The sequence below is a fragment of the Prionailurus bengalensis genome, chromosome D1 (assembly GCF_016509475.1).
Source record: "Prionailurus bengalensis isolate Pbe53 chromosome D1, Fcat_Pben_1.1_paternal_pri, whole genome shotgun sequence".
NCBI lineage: Eukaryota > Metazoa > Chordata > Mammalia > Carnivora > Felidae > Prionailurus > Prionailurus bengalensis.
In genome coordinates, this window is record NC_057346.1 from 2,251,853 (window position 1) to 2,272,500 (window position 20,648).

Consider the following 20,648-nt stretch of genomic DNA (forward strand, 5'->3'; position numbering starts at 1 on the left):
CACCTCACTTTTCTGTCTCCTCCTGTTTCCTTAAACCCTTTTTTTTTTTAAAGCTATCTCTTCCTCTTCTGCTCCCCACCCCCACCTCCTGCAAGAGCTCAACCTGCCCTTCATTTCCCTCACCCACAATGTGCTTCTGGACCTAGCCACACCCTTTCAGAAATCATCCTTCGCTCCAAGATTATACTAAATTTTGCTCTTCAGTCCTTCACGAGTTCTATTAAAGTTCTCATTATGTGTTCAGGTTTTAGGAAAGCAATCTGATTAAAACGAGTTCACTCACCCTTTCCAAAGAGACTCCCGGTTCCTCAAAACATTCTATGTAATTAGTGACACTTTAGGACATTTGTAAAATCTCACTAAGAACATTTATCTCCCCTTGCCTACGAAGGGCCACAAAAGGGAGACTCTGTCCTTAAGAATGTGCTTCGCCCCACAGCCTCTGAACCCCCTGCCAGGCTCGCCAACATGGCAGGCCCGGGCAACCTCGGGCTTCTAGAGCCCACGTCTGTCCCTCCTGCTCTGCTCCCCTCCTGCTGGACCCTGTCCCTGCCCCACACGTTGTCTGAAACCTTGTTGACACTTTCTCGGTGTCTGACTGAGGGCCGTTAGGTGCTGTTGTGTTCCCCCCCTTACGTCTGCTCCCTTCCAGCAGCCTGCATCCCAAGACAGCAAGAGAACCATTACTGACTGTCACACGAAAGACATCTTCTCGTTTCTGTGTTAGGGTCTTAGGATCTGCTGTTCTTTTCTCCCACGGCTTCTCATGGTGCCTCCCGCCATGACACTCTAGCTGTCCATCACTCTCCATCACACTACCCATGTCTATCTTCTTTCCTGCCTTTACCGAACTGCAAGTAATTGTGGTTTATGAACGCGTCCTGACTTCCCTAGTTACTTAGGCATTTATTGCCCGTTTGTGCCCACTACCAGGCGAGGTCCTGAGGGCAGACACACTGTCTTTTTCAGGCTGGATCTCCAGGGCACTGGACGTCGCTGGGTCTAGCTCACAGTAGGTATTCAATGAACAATCTCACAGCCCCCAAACCTTCAGTAGGATCTATTTGAAAGGAAGAAACTGATGGGGAGAGGTGCTGTGTGGTCACCACCCTGACCACGACAGTCCTTTGATCTACACATAGTCCTGGCTGTGGGGCCAGAGCACCCGTACATGTTCAGGATGTCCAACGATTTCATCTGCGAAAATTAGGACAGCATTTCCACACGTTTTACAGAGAAAGTGAAGGCGTCCTTCGCTCTCCAGCTCCTTCTGAGAATTCGGCTCAGGGGAATAGAGTGAACTGCCCACACCCTTAGTTTGTTTTTCTTTAACCAACTGGTGAGCCTTAGACTAAACAAAATTAGAATCTGCAAAAGGTGCTACAATTGGGAACCCTATCTTATTCAGTTCCTGGGTTTTGTTCCTCCTGTTCCTCCTTCTTTCCCTTCTTCCTTTTCTTTTTCTATTTGGAATAATTGCTTACAAGGCAAAACCATGCTTCATGCAGAGTTTCAATCTCAATGGAAATCCTAACTTCACTGCTAGAAATTCAAACTAGAGATATATACTTAAGCAACTGACCTGATAAAATTGCTTTTTTAATTGTTTGTAATAGGTACTAGCGGATTTCAAGTTATGAAATAAACTAGAATTATTTCATAAAAAGGAAGTTTTTGAGTAGCTTTAAAATGACTTCATTTTTTGTTTTTGAATGAAAAAAAAAAATGACCTTTACATTAAACACATGTGTGCGCCGTGCACAAACTCACTCACACCAATAAACGTTTTTAGGTTTGTTACAACGTACAAGAAAATATTTCTACCATGGACAAAGGAAGTGGATTACGGCCTGAGGTGGGCATACACATGCCCACCTACACAGGACAGCTGGGCCGTTTGCGTGGGAATGTCGAGTTCACCTGTCACCCGATGTGTTAATAACACCAGTGACGACGACAGTAGTCAGAACAGCAGATATTTGAGGAATGAATAAGTTCCAGGCAGAACACTCTACAAAAGTTGTCTAATTTCATCCTCATGACTACTTCATCTCAGGCAGTATGACCACCACTTTACGGATGAACAAACCGTAGTAAAGGGTAGAGCTGAGATTCACACTCGTGCCGGGTGCCTTCTGGGAATCCAATGGGAGCCTTGTAATTGGATACCTTTCCAAAGACCTACTTAACAGATTCCTGACATTCCCCGACAAAGTGAGTTGGAGGTGGGAGAGCTTGATTTATTTAGACAACCACATCTTGCTAACAAGGATTTGATAACATTATCCATTCTGCCTAATTATGCCCTCTGACGTTTACCTCTTCTCCACAGTAGAGTGAAATCAAGGAAAAAAGCCTGAGCAGGAGAGCAAAAACTGAAATCAGGCAGTTCTAACGAATCATATTTCACCTGGAAAGAGTCAACTCAACAAACGGGCTAGCTAGCCGTGTGTAAGGCACTGTGTAGAATACACACAGTAAGAAGACCCTTGAACAGTTCATTATGAATGCTGAAAATAAGACAACAGGCTTAAAATGGAGTCACTCATGCTAAGGCCCACGTGACCGAACTGAGACCTACTTATAGTTCTGGTTTCTCCCCAAATGGATTCTTAAAGCAGTCAGTCAGGAATCTCCTCATCAGCTCTAGTGCATAATCTACCTGACAGATCCCTGCTGTCTTCTAAACACAAGTAACTTTGCACTAACTCACTTAGCTTTTTGCCCAGTAGAACTCCCTTGTTCCCGCTCCCTTCTGCGTATATTAGACTTTCTGTTCACATACCTCCTTGCAGCTCCTTCCTGTCGGCTAGCTTGGGGGCTGCCTCATGAGCAAATCGTTGAATACAGCCAACAAGACGTCTAAAATTTACTCAGCTGAATTTTTTAAACACCGTTAACTTGGAAGACACATATATACACAATTAGTGACTGTAAAGGTGGGATCATTAGCACCATTATTTATTGACCATTTACTACATCCTAGGCACGGCACGAAGTATTTGGTACCATTTAAAAGCCTCACACCAGTGCCAATTATCATCATTTGATACATGTGACAGGAAAGGGGAAGAGACTTGTTTAATATCAGACCATTGGTAAGTAGGGAAACCTTAGTCGATCCAAAGTGAGCTTTACAGCAAAACTCTGGTCCCATGAGGCTGTGCTCTAGGAGAGACCAAGACAGGTACTGTGAAAGAAAAAGGTACAAGATCAAATCCCAAGCACATCACACAAAATTGTAACTTGTGAACCACTCGTGACCACAAATAAGTGATCGTGATGTGAACCATGAGTCTCCCACACTTCGGTGGAATGAAAACCTAAGCAAAGATGCACATGGGACTGGGTACTGTAAAGATGCGATGAGTACAGATCACATAGATGTGATTCCAGGGCTCCTGTGGTCCCGTGCACCTGCGAGTTGCATCTAGGGCAACTCCTTCTGCATCCGGAGAGTCACTGAGGTACCAGTTAGAAGGATGTCCCATGCGAAGCAGACAGGTGAAAAGGTAGCGATGAGAAGGGGGGGGTCCCGACCTACCCAGAGAGCTAGCTGCCATTTTCCAAGAGGACACTCACTCCTCAGGAACTGTTCTCTGCTCAAATTTCCCTAGATCTAGCCTGAAGGTAGGCATGGCAAAAAACAGCTGCCTGTGACCCTTACAAGTTTTGGGGGGCTGCGTAACATTGTAAAAATAGTCGCTCAGATATACTCGGAGAGCGTCTGCTGTGTTTAATCCCTTGTCTCTGTATCAGCTTAAAGGTGGTCAACTTTAGGTTTTAGGCCCAGTCTCTGTAGCATCTGGCTTTAGAAACACTGCCCTTTTAAAGTCTCTGCAAGTACAATTTAAACACAAATAAAATGATCTTCCCGGAACACCTGGGTGGCTCAGTCAGCGTCCAACTCTAGATTTTGGCTCAGGTCGTAATCTCACAGTTGGTGAATTTTAGCCCCACATCGGACTCTGTGCTGGCAGTGCAGTCTGCTTGGGATTCTCTCTCTCTCTCTCTCTCTCTCTGTCTCTCTCTCTCTCTCTCTGTCTCTCTCTCTCTCCCCTCACCCCTCGCTGCCCCTCTCTCCCCCTCCCCAGAGCATGCTCTCTCTCTCTCCAAGTAAATAAATACACTTAAAAAAGTAAAATAAAATGCTCTCTCCAATACACCGGTCAAGCCATAGTGACCTTCTATCCCTGTTGAGCAAGAAACAGGCCTTTATCAAAAGCCAGACAGATCTTTGGGGCGCCTGGGGGGATTAGTCAGTTAAACGTCCAACTTCAGCTCAGGTCATGATCTCACAGTTCCTGAGTTCGAGCCCCGCGTCGGGCTCTGTGCTGACAGCTCAGGGCCTAGAGCCTGCTTCAGATCCTGTCTGTCTCTCTGTCTCTCTCTCTGCTCCTCCCCTGCTCATGCGCGCACTCTCTCTCTCTAAGTAAACATTAAAAAAAAAAAAAAAGCCCACCTATCTGTAGTCCACACACCCTTGTAGGTGAAGTTCATTCCACCTCTTGGAGTTCAGCCACCAAAGCTCTCCGGCTCTAGTTGATGCTATTTGGTGCCAGACGCCTTGAGAAACTGAAAAGGAGCCTGGATCTGTCCTCAAAAATGCAGACCAAGAGGTCAGTAGGGAAATACACCAAAAATTATAAGCATTCTCGCTCCTAAAACCCACAATTAATGTCCTGGCGGAGGTGAGCGAGTGAGTGATGCCAGTTTCCAGCCAGACTCAGAGGCCACTCAACATGCCGCTTAATGCTGGCCACTCAACGGGTGATGGGCCGGCACCGTGAGCTCGAACACCTCCAAAAAGGACTACTCATCCCCCCCAAATCCATACCTGTGCTGCCTCTTCCATAGAAAAGGAGTTATTTTGGGGCACCTGGGTGGCACAGTCGGTTAAGCGTCCGACTTCAGCCAGGTCACGATCTCGCGGTCCGTGAGTTCGAGCCCCGCGTCGGGCTCTGGGCTGATGGCTCAGGGCCTGGAGCCTGTTTCCGATTCTGTGTCTCCCTCTCTCTCTGCCCCTCCCCCGTTCATGCTCTGTCTCTCTCTGTCCCAAAAATCAATAAAAAACGTTGAAAAAAAAAAAAAGAAAGAAAAGGAGTTATTTTGCCCGAATGACACTGTATGAGAGTTAGGGTGTTTCTAACTGACTTACGGACCATTCAGTTTAGTCATCAAGTTTCACAGAAAGTCTATCCATCAGCACTAACACTTCTTGATGTTTTAAGGGAAAAAAGGTCTTTCCCTAAGCCTATCCATCACCATCCCAACGTGCCCAGCCTGTGCAGCCCGTGAACAGTGGAGAACAGAACAGCACTGAACACATTAAAAGATAGAAACAGAGAAACCGAAGGTTCACCCTTGAGTTTTAACGCTGAGCAGCACTGATGTGTTTGCAGTAACGTAAATCATGCCTGATGGATTATTTTCAAATTAAAACGGGAAGCGGTGTCGCCTCATGATATTTTTTCATTTATTCTGATGTAGAATTCACTTAGCATTTAATAGCTCACTAATATGCGAAAAAGAAAAAAAAAACCCACAGGAGGGGAGACAAAACACACAGTGACTCCATCCGTAGCCCTGGGTTCGATTTTGACATCCGTGCTTTGAAGACGGATAAAGACAGACTGAACGGGAATGAAGCGTGCTCATGGGAGAATAAAAGGTCACACACTACAAACACAAGAAGGGTTCAGGGATAGCCAAGGTCATGGACAGGTAAAATTATGGCAATGTCTCCCTGAGCCGAACTCACAGAACCCGGTACTTTCGCCTTTGTTCACTGTTCTCCCTTATTACAGCTTTTTAATAGGCTGCCATCCCTACGAGATTATGAGCTCCCAGGGGCTCAAGAACCCTGTCTGTCTTGCTCACCGTGGTATCTACTGCACCTGTCAGAGGCTGACAGTGAGCAGGAACCTTACAGAGTCTTATCAATACCTGACTGAGTAAAGGAGACACCTGATCGCATGTGCCCAACAACGAGAATTGACTACCATGCGGATTTTGACTCAACAAGAGGTTGAGCATTTTCCAACGGTTAGATCCACTTAAACCTGGGAAGGGCTGTGGAGGGGTTAAGCAGAGGTGACACCACGACTAAGCAGGAGTGTAGCCAACACAACAGTGCCACACTCCTGGGTCTACTTGAGGAAGTTCACGAACTTTACGACTCTTGACAACGCTAAGGCTCCATGATCATGACAGAGACCCCTCCCACGTCTGGGTAATTTCAGCTGAAATCGTCCAGACTCTTCTCTGTGGCTGGAATGACACAGACAACTCTTTGAACTAAAGATACTCAACTCTCACATGCCTTTTATTTGGCTCTGCATTTACCTTGCATCAGCTGAACCAGAGGTAACACTGTGTTACTAATATCAACCATTTCCCTTTTTCTGTTTACTATGTGTAGACCCAAGGGTTGACCTAATAGATCAAAACAGTGCTCCTTACTCCAGAAAGCTTTATACCATGTTGGCCGTAAGGCAGTAATGGAGCATCCCACGGAGAATTAACACAGTTCACCCTCACACCACTGCGTTTCATCATAGAAAACGATCTCTGTACTTTGTGAAACCAGTGTCTGCTTTTAATCACAGGGCGGTTAGGATACTTACCACAAAAGAATAATAGATCTTGAATCCAGGTTTAGCCACGAAGTAGTCATCAGACTTGAATGTTATTTTAATTTGGTTCGTTCTTGATGTTATTCTGGGGGGAGCGTCTTTGTGTCCACACCACCGCCCTCTAATTACGGTACTGGTCTCAGATACATCTTCAACCTCCACAAAATCATACCTAGTTTCAATGTGACAGAAATAAACAAATTTTGATTACAGCACGCTTTGACATTCATCCTTCCCCGGAGAAATTAAAAGTAACATATGTGATTTCTCATGACTACCACCTAACATGAAAATTAAAGCCTACAGGAATTTTTACAGGAAAGCCGGTCTTTGGGTTCAGTCTTTCAAATTCAAACATCAATAATCTGAAAGAACGTTTATGCACATTTAGCCATGAGTATTCCCAAATCAACAGTCATCAAAATGGGCCACTTTCTGAACATCTGGCTTGGAAGGGTTTCCTAGGAAAAGTAATAATTATAATCTGTTGTCCTATTTTTGGAGACCCAGCTTTAATTATATGCGCAAATATTTACTATATAAAGGTTTTCAAACCAATTCCCACTTTTAATTAATTCGCCACATCCAGTGGTCCCTTAAGAAATGATCCGTATCTATACAGCATGTGGAATCAGCATTATGTTACATCATCTCATTACAGAAAATAGATGGTAAAATAAAATAAAAAGCTCTCTTTCCTTTTGGAAACTGTCTTTTGCAAGGATCCTATAATAAACTAGGATGGTTATCAAAGTGAAAAGCATTACGATTTGGGGGAGGGAGGTGCCCTAAGAAATACTGGAGCTTTCTGGTTAAACCAGGGTATGGATGAGGTGACGACCAGGGATGGTTCAGCTCTGATGCTGGTCAGAGAAACACAGAATGCCAGGACTGAGGAGGTGGGGAAGTCCTCTTTCAATGTTCCATATAACCTTTCCATCACACAGTAGACTGTCTTCAGGGACACAGTGGACATCTTCCAGGGATCATTGACTTTATTTTCAGGACACCCCAAATCTCGGGACATTCTACTTGTGAGCTGAACTATCTGCCCTTCAGTTCCGGCCATCAGTCACTCTGCCTCTCCCCGAATGTCTTTGAATGCTAAAGTCACAATGCAAAGGATGGGCACTCTGGGCGAACAGTGGTCGTAGACTCAACCCGCTTGATATGTTCTTCACAACTGCCCTGGCGGGATCAGCACGAGAAACATGGCGGCTGAATATGGAGAAAGTCCACCAGGAGGCACAGAGCTTTTACTGGACCGGGCGGGATCGTGTAACGACTGGGCGACTACACTTCGTTGACGGTGATTTATGGGGCCCTTCTGTCCTCTTCCCTCAGTTTCCCTCTGAGCAAAGTAAGAGGTTTACACAAATTCATCGGCTGGGTATCTCTTGGGTGGCGTGTAAATTAATTACTTCATGTTTATGCGGTGCTTGGAAGGTGAGAAGCACTCGCAAAGAATCATTATTCAAGCAATAAAATATTACAATGTAAACATCAAGGAGGCTTGGGAACAGATGGCAGGAAATCAAGCGCATTGCATTTTATATACAATATGTGTAAATCACAGTTACCGCGCAAAGAATGAGTGTACTTGAAACTTTGTTAATACCACGAAAGGTCACTTTCTTGTGGTTTAAATCCATCAGCGTAGTTTTTCCCTGAGACGAAGTCAGTCTGTCTTTTCCTTCTTCCTGTCCCCTTCCCTGCCTCTTACTCCTCTATCTGCCTGCATGAATTTTGAGACACAACTGGATTGGCTGAAAGGTCCAGAAAGGAAACTACCCTTAGTGTCTTCCATTTCCAAGGCATGGGTGCTGACACAGCTCCCATCTACCCGGATCAAAACCTCACCTCATCATGGAGACCTGGCTTCCCTTTCATGCCATCACCCCTGAACAGTCCTCAAAAAAACATTTTTTTTTTTTTTTTTCCGCACCAACTCTTTCTCCAGCACAGAAAATCAGTTCTCCCTTTCAGGGGTGACAAGCCACAAGACCCGCTGGAGTGTGTCCTCTCTGTAAACGTGAACCGGCTCTTGGGGCACGTATTTGTGTCTGCTTTCTGGCATACATTACCCTCTGTGGTCCTAGAAAGTAACAGGCACTGCTGTTATTCTGGAAGAAACAGCCACACAACAAAAGCTGTCAGCATAATCAACGTGCAACAAAGGACAGCCAAATTTGAGGCACCCTCTTCTTATTCAGAGGAAAATAAACCTGCTGAAAGGATCTGGCATTGCAGAACCCGTGCGTGCGGGAAGCACAGAAAGGAAACAAAGCCCTCCCGTCCCCTACATGCTAATTCAGTGACTGCGAGGCTGTGAGCAGGCAATTCGCAGAACAGCCAGGGCGCTCTCCGATACATAGGCTTAGAAGGGACAATGATCGAGCAGACCCAGAAAAGGACGGCAAACGGACCATCTGAGGGGGGGGTGATGTTTCTTTCTTCTCTGAGGCCCAGGATTTCAGGGTAAGGCCCTGACATGGTCCTCACCATCACCACCTTCCAGTGCGCAGGCACAATGACCAGGGTCAGTTCCCGGAGCCCTACAGGGGCTCCTTACATGCTCCCGCGGGATGCTGGATGCATCTATGTGCTCCCAAAGGCTGCTCGAGGCCCGGCCAACACAGGGGCCCTTCCCCAGCAGCCCGGTGGCCCGGCTCTGACGGGTGCATACCTGGGGTTCTGTGACCGGGCCCTCTGCAGACAAAGCCTGTGCCCCCTGTATTTTGTCCGCTCGGATCTGGGCGGGTCCCCAAAGGAAAGCACGATGCGAGGTTTTACATCCATCGTTTCTTCCCCTTGGACGTGACCCCTGACCTGCGTTTCTCCCCACTCACCTGCAGATATCATTTTCCGCCTCCTCTAATCCGAACTGACTGTCAAAGGCCAGTTGTATTCTTGTTTTCTCCTGGGAACGCAGGCGCCACGTCAGAAGCAGGTTCCTGGGGTAGCTGTTGGGGAAGCGAGGGCTCTGCACATGGCCGTTTCCTGTCACCTGGATGGTCTCGTCTCTTCGGTACAAGTCTGTGAGGTGATTGCTGTCTGTTAGTAGTCACAAACTTGTAGAAATTAGTATGTTGTTCCAATTACGAGAAAGCAAAAAAACAAACAACAACAACAAAAAAAACACAGCAGTTGAAAACATCACATTTCAAAGCACGTCGTGATTTCGTCTAACAACCTGAGACCAAGCGGCCGCTTTCTGGTTCTTTCTACGCAGAACGGACAGACTCCTCTTACCCCCAGTCCCCTGAGTCCTCACAAGTCTGCACTTGCTGGCGATATTTTGTGACTGGAGACCTCTTTTAACATAGTTTTCGACGAGGCACATGAAGTCACCTCAGAACTCAGGTTCATTTAGATCGACATTAAAATGAGTAAATAATGTCAAATAGTTCATTAACCCTTCCATTTTTCCCTATGACACAAAAAGTCCCCCCAAAAGCAAAACAACAACTTTCTGTTTTTCTCTACCCTTACAGCATTGACATTATAGCTTCAGCAACGAGCACAGGTAGAACTCCAGAAATATCACTGAACAAATGACCGAGGGAGTGAAAAATATGAAAGGATCCAATGGTGCTTAATGACTTCTCATTTTTAAAAAAATTTTTTAATGTTTATTTATTTTTGAGAGACAGAGAAAGAGTGTGAGCAGGCAAGGGACAGAGAGAGAGGGAGACACAGAATCGGAAGCAGGCTCCAGGCTCTGAGTTGTCAGCACAGAGCCTGACGCGGGGCTCGAACTCATGAGCCGTGAGATCATGGCCTGAGCCGAAGTCAGACGCTTAACCAACCGCCACCCAGGTGCCCCTAATAACTACTCATTTTTTATTCAAATGACATTTTCCAGTGGTTTCTGTATCACAAAAATCGTTAGTTCTTTGCCTTAGTTTTCGGTGACTTAGGAGCCCAATTCTTGTATTTTCCGCGTGTCGTACGATAAAGAACTTGTGTGGTCTTTGTGCTGGGTTCTTGACCGGGAAATCCTACCCAGTTAGAACTTCCCAGGTGACTGAAGGGTCTTCGTTATTCACCGTGGGCCCTGGGGCCACGTCTGGGTTTACACTAATGAGGCAACTAACTGTGCCCCCTCCCCAACAGTTTCCGGAAGTGGGCTGGCTATGCAGTAAGACCAACCCAACCGTGTGTTGAAAGGCAGAGGGTTTGGAGCCCTGACATGAGCCTGACCTCACAACCTCCCTGGAGGAAAGGAGCACTGTAGATGGAGTCTGGTCCCATCAGCAGTCATTCTCCTAGTCCCACCTGCAGAATGAAACCCCGGGAAAACTCTGGTCCTGGAAGCTTGAGTAAACCTCCCGGCTGTTGGTGCACGTGCACTTGCTGCGGAGGGCGCTTCGTGCTTGGGACCCCACCCCCCCGCCAGCCCCCAGATCTCACCCTGTGTGTCCTCATTGGGCTGGTCCTGAAATGCACCCTTTACAATAAAACTTAGCAGTAAAACTGCCATTGTAACTCTAGTGCCTTCGTGAGTTCTACGAGTTGTTCTATCAAATCATCAAACTTGACGGGTTTACGGGGGGACCCTGAATTGATAGACTGTTGGTTATGGCACCCCAAAATCTGCAGCTGGCGTCTGAAGTGCAGGGGGTACGAGCCGTGCCCATGAGCCGTGAAATCTGACCTAAGGCTGGGAGACCTGTGTCAGCCTGACAGCCAAGGCGGGTCCGTGTCTACATCCTTCCCGCACGCAGAGTTCTTTGCACTTTGGATTCTGGCTGTGCGGACCCTGCCGGTGCTGCATCCAACCACAGTCCATTTGTGCTTGCCCACAGAGCGTTTACTCAAGGCCTGTAATTCAGCGAGCCGGGTCAGGGAGGCTTACATCGCTGCTGGAAGCCACGGGAAGGCTGGGATGCGGAGGGCGGCTGGAGGCTCCCCACGTACCAGAGGGAGGAGGAGGACACAGCCCACGAGATGCAGAAGCGTCTTGCATGGGAACTGCAGACTTGAACCCAGGACGCGAGAGCACAGCTCTGTGCCCCCTCCAGGGAGCCCAGCCACACGCCCTCCCCGGGAACGACAAACACTCTTCCTGGCTGGCCTTTCCCTCTTCTCTTCCCTTCACCTGACACTGCAAATGTAGCCATGAAAACTGCCCGTCTGCTCAACTGTCATCTGGGGCTTGTAGGAAATGGGGGAGGGCTGTTTGCGAGGAAGAGAAATGTCAACCATCCACCAGTCAATCAACAGTCAGTCACCGAGCACAGGATCTAAACATGATGTTTTGCGGTGTTTTCGACACTTGCATTACTAGAGATTTACTGTCATAATCCGTGCCGTGTTTCCTGCAGTAGTATTATTTGCTTAATATTTCTCTAACTTAGTATTTTTACTTTTTAAGGTCATTTGCTTATTTTGAGAGAGAGCGAGAGGAGCAGAGACAAAGGGAGAGAGAGAATCCCAAGCAGGCTCAGAGTGCCAGTGCGGAGCCCGACGCGGGGCTTGAACTCACAAACCGTGAGATTTGAAGCCGAAGTCGGCCGCTGAACTGACTGAGCCACCCAGGCGTCCCAGGAGATGCTTATTCTAGTTTTAAGAAAGCAGTGGTAGGGTGGAGTTTCCTACTGATACAGTTTGGTTAAGACAAACTGGTTTCCAGTATTACAAATTTACCACAGACCTATACTGCACTGTATTGAACTATATCAATCTGAAAAAAAATTTTTTTTTTATCAAGTTTCCTGATTTATTTTCCCTTAAATATCAAAATCCTGGGGCGCCTGGGTGGCTCAGTCAGTTAAGCGTCTGACTTCAGCTCAGGTCATGATCTCACAGTTTGTGAGTTCAAACCCCGTGTCGGGCTCTGTGACAACAGCTCAGAGCCTAGAGCCTGCTTCAGATTCTATGTCCCCTCTCTTTCTGCCCCTCCCCTGCTCATGCTGTCTCTCTCAAAAATAAACATTAAAAAATTTTAAAAGATCAAAATCCTGCCAAAATATACATATACACACACATGAATGACAGTGACCCCATTTATACTGCTCACTTTGGGCCAGACATTGTTGAAGCTCTTTGCATGTAAACTGTTTACAAATAGGACACTGTATGCGTGTGTGAGCGTTTGTAACAACTCTGCGACACTGCCATTCTACAGATGAAGATTCTGAGGCACAGAGAGGTCAAGGAATTTCTTTAAAGTCACAGAGCAGGTAAAGGATGGAGTCAGAGCACTAACCCGGGCTCTCCGGCCCCAGACCTGATGATTTTAACCACTCTTCCCTTAGTGTTAAATTTGGTAGACGCAGTTTTAGACTCTTTGCTATCTGTAATCTGCTCTGACTTGTGAATCACACCGTTTACATATAGTGTATAACTTCATGCCGACTCAGGGCTGTTTTCAGCAGAAGAGTTATAATGAATTACAGTACAGACCCAACATACCGGGTTTACCCCGGATCACCACCAAGTCTTATAGATGAAGTCACCCTTCTGAATGAGAGCATTTACTGTGGTGTGCAATCATGCTAACATTGATGGGGCAATTATTATGTGCCAGGCACCCCAGTAAGCATATGATAGTCACTCAATCTTGCGACAACCCTATGATACTAGAAAATATCCCCCATGTGACCGGGGAAGTTCAGAGCATGTAAGAAACTTGTTAGCTCCGGGCACAGAGCTAGTGGTGAATCACAATTTGACCCTAGGCATTGACTTTTCAGAGCACACACCTTTAACCAGAGCGTGGTGGGAGCTGTTGAGCCACAAAAATATGAAACACATCACTTTTCATAGACAATAGTTTCTATGCAAGTTTATATGGCAAGAATGTAACTTCTTATTTTATATTCTCACACAGAAGGAAGTTTACATCCTCATAAACTCTGAGTTATGCATTTCATCATTTTTTTTAAAACCAATTAAAATGGAAAAAAACCCACGCCAAATGTTGTATTTGTTGGTTCTGTCCCCAACCCTTTAAACAAACTCAACTCATCCAACCGAGTGTCAAAGGAGCTCATGAAAAGTCACTGCAGGCCTCATCACTTCTGTCTGGGATTCATCTAGAACAGCCAAGTGGGGTTCCCAAATCAGACTCATTAACATCACCTGGGAGCTTGTTAGAAATGCACATGATTGGGCCCTACCCAGACCTACTGAGGCAGCAAAGCTGGGGGTAGAGACCAGCACTATTTGTTGTAATGGCCCTCCAGGTGATGCAAACGCTCCCTATTGGAGAACCACTCACCTTGAGGACCATCTCACATGGTCTACTACTTTGCTTCTTATTCTTGACTTTCCTGGTTCCTGCACCTCCTTGCTATGACTCCACACCTCAAGTTCAGTTTTCCATCTAACCTCACCAGCTGCTGACCTGTTTGGGACTTGCTTTCCTGTCTTTGACCTCGGAGCCTCCTCCACCTCATCATTTCTGGTCCACAGGCGCCTACCCACCGACTCTGCGGGTCAACCCCTGACCTAGCTTTCTCCATTTCATGGAATCGAGTCGCCCACCCACCGACTCTGCGGGTCAACCCCGGACCTAGCTTTCTCCATTTTATGGAATCGAGTCGCCTACCCACTGACTCTGCGGGTCAACTCCCGACCTAGCTTTCTCCATTTCATGGAATCGAGTCGCCCACCCACCGACTCTGTGGTAGGTCAACCCCGGACCTAGCTTTCTCCATTTCATGGAATCGAGTCGCCTACCCACCAACTCTGCGGGTCAACCCCAGACCTAGCTTTCTCCATTTCATGGAATTGAGTCGCCTACCTACCGACTCTGTGGGTCAACCCTGGACCTAGCTTTCTCCATTTCATGGAATCGAGTCACCTACCCGCTGACTCTGCGGGTCAACCCCAGACCTAGCTTTCTCCATTTCATGGAATCAAGTCGCCTACCCGCCGACTCTGCAGGTCAACCCCCAACCTAGCTTTCTCCATTTCATGGAATCAGGTTGCCTACCCACTGACTCTGCGGGTCAACCCCAGACCTAGCTTTCTCCATTTCATGGAATTGAGTCACCTACCTACCGACTCTGTGGGTCAACCCCGGGCCTAGCTTTCTCCATTTCATGGAATCGAGTTGCCTACCCGCTGACTCTGCGGGTCAACCCCCGGACCTAGCTTTCTCATTTCATGGAATCGAGTCCTTCCTGGTCCCAACAGAGATACATGGTGATCCATAACGTAATGTTTAAGAACAGATGAAATCATAAATAATGCTAATGCTTTTATTTCTTCTCAGGTCGTAATGTTATCTATGACAACCTAAAATGCAGAGGCCAAATGCTCAGTGGCTACATAAGGATGAAAATGCTTGATCAACGATTCCATCGGAACATAACGGTAGAATTACAGACTGCATCTGGTGCTCACACAAATTCAGCACAACAGTCCAGGCCTACCCGTTTGCCCCACTGTCCCAGTCCAGGAGCCAGAGGCACGACTGATGTCACAAACTCTATTCTGCAGCCAAGAGGCAAAAACACAGAACGGTCACTGAGTCAGGAAAGTCCTAACTTGCAAAGGGATATATTACAAAAGTTCATTTGTAAAATGCCTGCTCTGTAATTATGCACTAGATCACAGAAATGGCGCTGGCCCAGACTATAGCCGAATGATATACAAACGAAGAAGTCCCACTTCCAATGCTAAACAACCCCAACGAGGCTACTTGATTTTTGCAGGGAGCAACAGTGGTTGTAAGAACCCAATTTTGTAAGTCCATCATAAATATAAGTTTATGTAACAAAAAAGGAGGCAGTAAATATCATTGCTCTCATTCTGCTTTTTCTTTTAAATTTAATTTTGCTTTGTGACTTCAACAGGTAATGAAACCAGCAGCGAGAAGTTAAAGTGATTTGCTGCAGAGGCCGGTGTGTGTAAGGGTGGACTTCGGTCCAACCCCACGGTCGGTGTTCTCACCCTGGTGGCTTTCCCATCGTGACCAACTCCTGGATTCCACACACCATGTCCTCTTTGTGGCTCCTGGTTCCTAAACTCATACTTCAGGGTCTGTGTAATGTGGCACTCAAGACTCACTTCGGGTCCAAGTGACGTGACCATTTTCTTTCAAGAGGATGCACCTGCCAGTGGTCTGACCATGACTAAGTAGTCAAGGGCGAGGCAGAGATGGGGAAATGGAATCTCAAGTCCAAAATCGCCAATGGGATAGACACTTCTGTCTGACCATAATTTTATACACAGTTGTACCTTGTCATCTAAAATAAGAGTACAAGTGGGTAACTCTAACGAGTTGTTCCAACACACATTTAGAACAACCTTTATTTCTTTTTTTTTTTTCTTATTTTAATGTTTATGTATTTATTTTGAGAGACAGAAAGAGAAAGGGTGAGCAAGGGAGGGGCAGAGAGAGACGGAGAGACAGAATCCCAAGCAGGCCCATGTGGGGCTCAATCTCACACACCGTGAGGTCATGACCTGAGCTGAAATCCAGAGTCAGGCCCTAACTGACTGACCACCCAGGCACCCGGAAAATTTTTATTCCTTATATACTAGAAAAGTATTCCAGGCACCTAAGTAGCTCCTTCATACATCAATCTGTGCTGAACACATTATGGAAGAGTTTAAGTAAATCTTTTAATGCGGGAACAATGTACTCTGTGTTTAGCCCTTTTTAAAGCTAAGTGAGGCTGGCTAGGTACAGGAGACAAACACTGAAGATACTGAAAGGTGCTTTATAATTTCTTTGAAGGTCTCGTAGGAGAGTAGAAAGAAAAAATCATACGCAGAATGCTACATTCCTTGAGGAAAAGGAATGCCAGTGCCTGCTAGTGTGGGCAAGGGGAGACTCTCAAAATATACCTGAGGGGTGTGTGGGGGGCTCAGTCGGTTAAGTGTCCAGCTCTTGATTTCACCTCAGGTCACGATCTCACGGTTCGTGGGATTGAGCCCACTGTCAGCTCCGTGCTGACAGTGTGAACAGAGCCTGCTTGGGATTCTCTCTCTCCCTCTCTCTGTCCCTCTCCGGCTCATGCTGTCTCTGTCTCTCTCAAAATAAATACATAACCTTAAAAAATGTAAAAGATGTATCCGTTACATCCACACGCGGATGGATGTTTCTGCATAAAATGCATATTCGGACTTCTTAAAAACTGAAGGGTATCTTGAAGTAAGACAACACATAAAAGGGAGCTTTATCAGAAATAAAGCAGAAAAATGTATTTCTAAGATGTCCATTTTGATGTAGCCAGTGGGCCTGACATTGTGGGGGCTACATTGTGGGGAGAGCTCCACCGAAAGGTCCTTGCTCCTATTCTGTACTATTTCCATCAAAATCTGTGCCACCGTGTTGACTATGCAAGCAGGCTGTACCACGCTGAAAAAGCCAGGGACCAAGAAAAAGAAGGACAACACTGGGAGAAAAAAAAAGCAGGAGAATCTGCTGTTGCGTGTGGGGGCCACGCTCAGATCTACCTGACAACCTGCAGAGTCGGGTGACTGATGTAAGCGTGGAATTTAGAGCAGTGAGCTCAGCTCTGCCTAATGTGTTAAGATCGGGATTACCACAATTATCTTCGCATTCTCCCTCAGTGGCTAACAACACAGTATAGAAAGATAGAAAAACATCCTAGAATGCAAAATAGTACCTTCATTAGCAAGAGGCAGTGCAGTGCACGTTGAAGACGCAAACAAGAAAGAGGGAGAGGTGGAGAGTACGGAAGAGTGTAGGGCACGGAGTCCCTAATTCTAAAACGAGTAGGTCGATGTGTAGGACAGACCCTAAGACACACAATGGGGATGAAGTGGAATTTAATTAGGAGACAATTTATGCAAAAATCATCTAACTGCAAAAGCACAGGGCTGTGGTGCTAAAGGTGTAAGTTAGACTTCATTAGGAACGTTAGTTTAAAAATCAGCATGAGAGCATTCTTAACATCTCTCCCCTCCGTGTTTCCTAAGGCACCGAAGCGTGCCATCACTGAACTAACGCCTTGCCGGGTGTCTTGGTGGGGCCATGCTCCCGAAGGAGACTCGGGCACACCTGTCCCATGTTCCTGGTGAGCACGAGGCCCCCCCCAGACCCCCGATCAGCTCTCCAACAAGTCACCTGTGCTCACTCTGCTTTTAAGCAACTCGGGCACAAAGCAGATTAAACGTCAGCCGTTTATTTTCAATTCTCCAGCAGAGATTTTTCTAGGAACTCCAGCCATAATACAAAACCTTTCTAATTACGAAGGTTCGGGGAGGAGGGAGTTGGTTGTCTGCCAGTTCGGCATCTTTTTTTTTTTTTTTTTTTAATTACAGTTCCTTTTGGCACGCACGCGCCAAAGTGTTAATGTTTTGTAAACAAACTTCCTCAGAGTAACAATTTGGAGAGTGTTTCTGGAGACTAACCTCACTTGATAATTCCCTGAGCTCAAAATTGTTCTTCTTGAAGAATCTGAGTCGAGCAACATAGGAAAATACAAAGTACCGTGAATTCTTTTTTGCACGTTTGCCAGAAACCGTCACCAGGAGTGCGGCGATGGCCAAAGTACCATGTGAGAGTGATTATTCCTCACCTCACGAGATCTTTTAACACACGAGGTTTTGTTGGGTCATTACACAATGGTGAGCGATTTCGGTAGCCTCTTGGAGCCACAGGCCACATGTTCCAAGACCCCCGTGGATGCCTGGAACCACAGATCGTATTGAACCCTATCTACACTATGTTTTCTCTAAACATGCATACCTCTGATAAAGCCTCCTTTATAATTAGACACAGTGAGGGGCGCCTGGGTGGCGCAGTCGGTTAAGCGTCCGACTTCAGCCAGGTCACGATCTCGCGGTCCGTGAGTTCGAGCCCCGCGTCGGGCTCTGGGCTGATGGCTCAGAGCCTGGAGCCTGTTTCCGATTCTGTGTCTCCCCCTCTCTCTGCCCCTCCCCCGTTCATGCTCTGTCTCTCTCTCTGTCCCAAAAATAAATAAACGTTGAAAAAAAAATTAAAAAAATAAAATAAATAAATAAAAAAAAATAATTAGACACAGTGAAAGATCAACAGCAGATACTAATGAAATAAAACAATTATAACAAGATACTGTGACAAAACTTAATGAATGTGGGCGTTCTCTCTCTCTCCCTCAAAATATCTTACTCTGTACTCACGCTTCTCATGATGATGTGAGGTGATAAAACGCAGCGAGGTAAATGACACAGGCTTGTGATAAAGCATGAGGTTACTCCTGACCTTTCAACTTTACATCAGAACTTTACAACTTTACATCACCTGCTTCCTGACCACAGGTGACCCGGGGTCACCGAGATCGTGGAAAGTGAGATGGCAAGTAAGGGGCGGGGGGATTACTCTATACTCTTTCCTGCAAAATGGCCTCTACTTTATAGGTATATTATAGAAGTGATTGTAAAATTATAATCAAATGAAAATTATTTTTGGTCTAGATTTAGAAAATTAAAGTCAGTGAAATTAAAGATTGCCCTAAAACAGCCATACTGTATTCTATCACATTAGGATAATTCATATTAAAGGGGCACCTGGGCGGCTCAGTCGGTTAAGCATCTGACTTCGGCTCAGGTCATGATCTCACGGTTCGTGCCGTCGAGCCCCGCGTCGGGCTCTTTGCTGACAGCTCAGCGCCTGGAGCCTGCTTCGGATTCTCTGTCTCCCTCTCTCTCTGCCCCTCCCCTGCTCACGCTTTGTCTCTCTCTCTCTCTCTCTCTCTCAAAAATAAGCATTAAAAAATAATAAATAAAAATTAAAACAGGATAATTCACATTAATTATTTCCCCAATAATTCTTTTCTTCTACTGTAGACCTTTGTTTTCTGATGTTGTTGACACGTGAAGGATGTGAAGAGAAATGAATAATACCACTCAGAACTGTGGTAGGTGGGGATGGGCACTGCTGAGTGGCATGACAGAAAGCAATACAGAATCAGAGAACTTTTCACTTATCCTAATGTGAACCTAGAAAACAAGACAATCGTAACGACAAAAATTATCTGCTTTAATCACTGGCAACACAGCTCAGAGACATAGAAAGATAACAGACAAAACAGAAAGGAAAGTCATACCCAGGAAAAAGTAGTTTTAGCCTTTTCTCTAGGAAACACTAATTCTATGAAAAATCGTATCCTTACATCGTCAGGAAGACTGAAGTATGAACTCTGAGTATGCACAGAGAGTAAGAAGTTTCTGAAGTTATTTTACAGGGTAAGTTTCAGGAGGAAGCAGTCAGTCCAACAAAACCACCGTGGAATCTGAACAGGGGGGAAGAAAGACAACGGTTCTGAAAAAGCCCAGAGATTAAAAACGCGATTCATGTGACAAAGAGAAAGCATTTTCCTAATCACACGTGACTAAAGATTCATCAAATCCAAGAAGAAAACTGGGGGTTAACATAAGGATCCTTATGATTTGTGCAATCTTTAATTTCACTGACTTTAATTTTCTAAATCTAGACCAAAAATAATTTTCATTTGATTATAATTTTACAATCACTTCTATAATATACCTATAAAGTAGAGGCCATTTTGCAGGAAAGAGTATAGAGTAATCCCCCCGCCCCTTACTTGCCATCTCACTTTCCACGATGATATGTGCGTTAATCACCTCCCATGTAATACACACAAAGACATTACATAGATCTATAATTATGCTTATGTGTTTATTAAGCTGCATGGCCTTGGTGCTATTTACAGATTGAGTCACTTTTCAATACCAAAAAAACACTTTTTTTGCATATTAATGTTTCTTTCTTCCTTTTTTTTTTTGAGAGAGAGAGAGAGGAAGCAAATGAGCAAGGGACAGAGAGAGGGAGAGAGAAAGAGAGAGAGGGAGAAATGGGGCTCGCCCAAAGTGGGGCTCAAGTTTACCCAGTGTGGGACTCGAACTCATGAACCATGAGATCATGACCCGAGCCAAAGGCAGATGCTTAACTGACTGAGCCACCCAGGTGCCCCTCAAATATTAATATTTCAAAATAGGGAAATAGTGTAGGACGGTCCAACTGTTAGGAAATGGAGCAGGTTGGGACAGAGTTTTGTGTAAGTTTAGTCATGCTTAAGAGAGAAC

At 45.8% G+C, this 20,648-nt stretch overlaps 1 protein-coding gene across 2 annotated transcripts in view; it reads right to left on the reverse strand.

The window, feature by feature from the left end:
* PDGFD (platelet derived growth factor D) overlaps window positions 1-20,648 on the reverse strand; it is a 221,633-nt gene that overhangs the window by 60,752 nt on the left and 140,233 nt on the right. The window contains exons 2-3 of one of the 2 annotated variants that reach the window (XM_043579201.1): window positions 9,485-9,671; window positions 6,627-6,807 (exon numbers count right to left, since the gene is read on the reverse strand). In XM_043579201.1, the coding sequence (XP_043435136.1) occupies window positions 6,627-6,807; window positions 9,485-9,671 (368 nt within the window). Of the gene's footprint in view, window positions 1-6,626; window positions 6,808-9,484; window positions 9,690-20,648 lie in introns of both variants that reach the window. The other variant, XM_043579200.1, reaches the window with a different exon arrangement.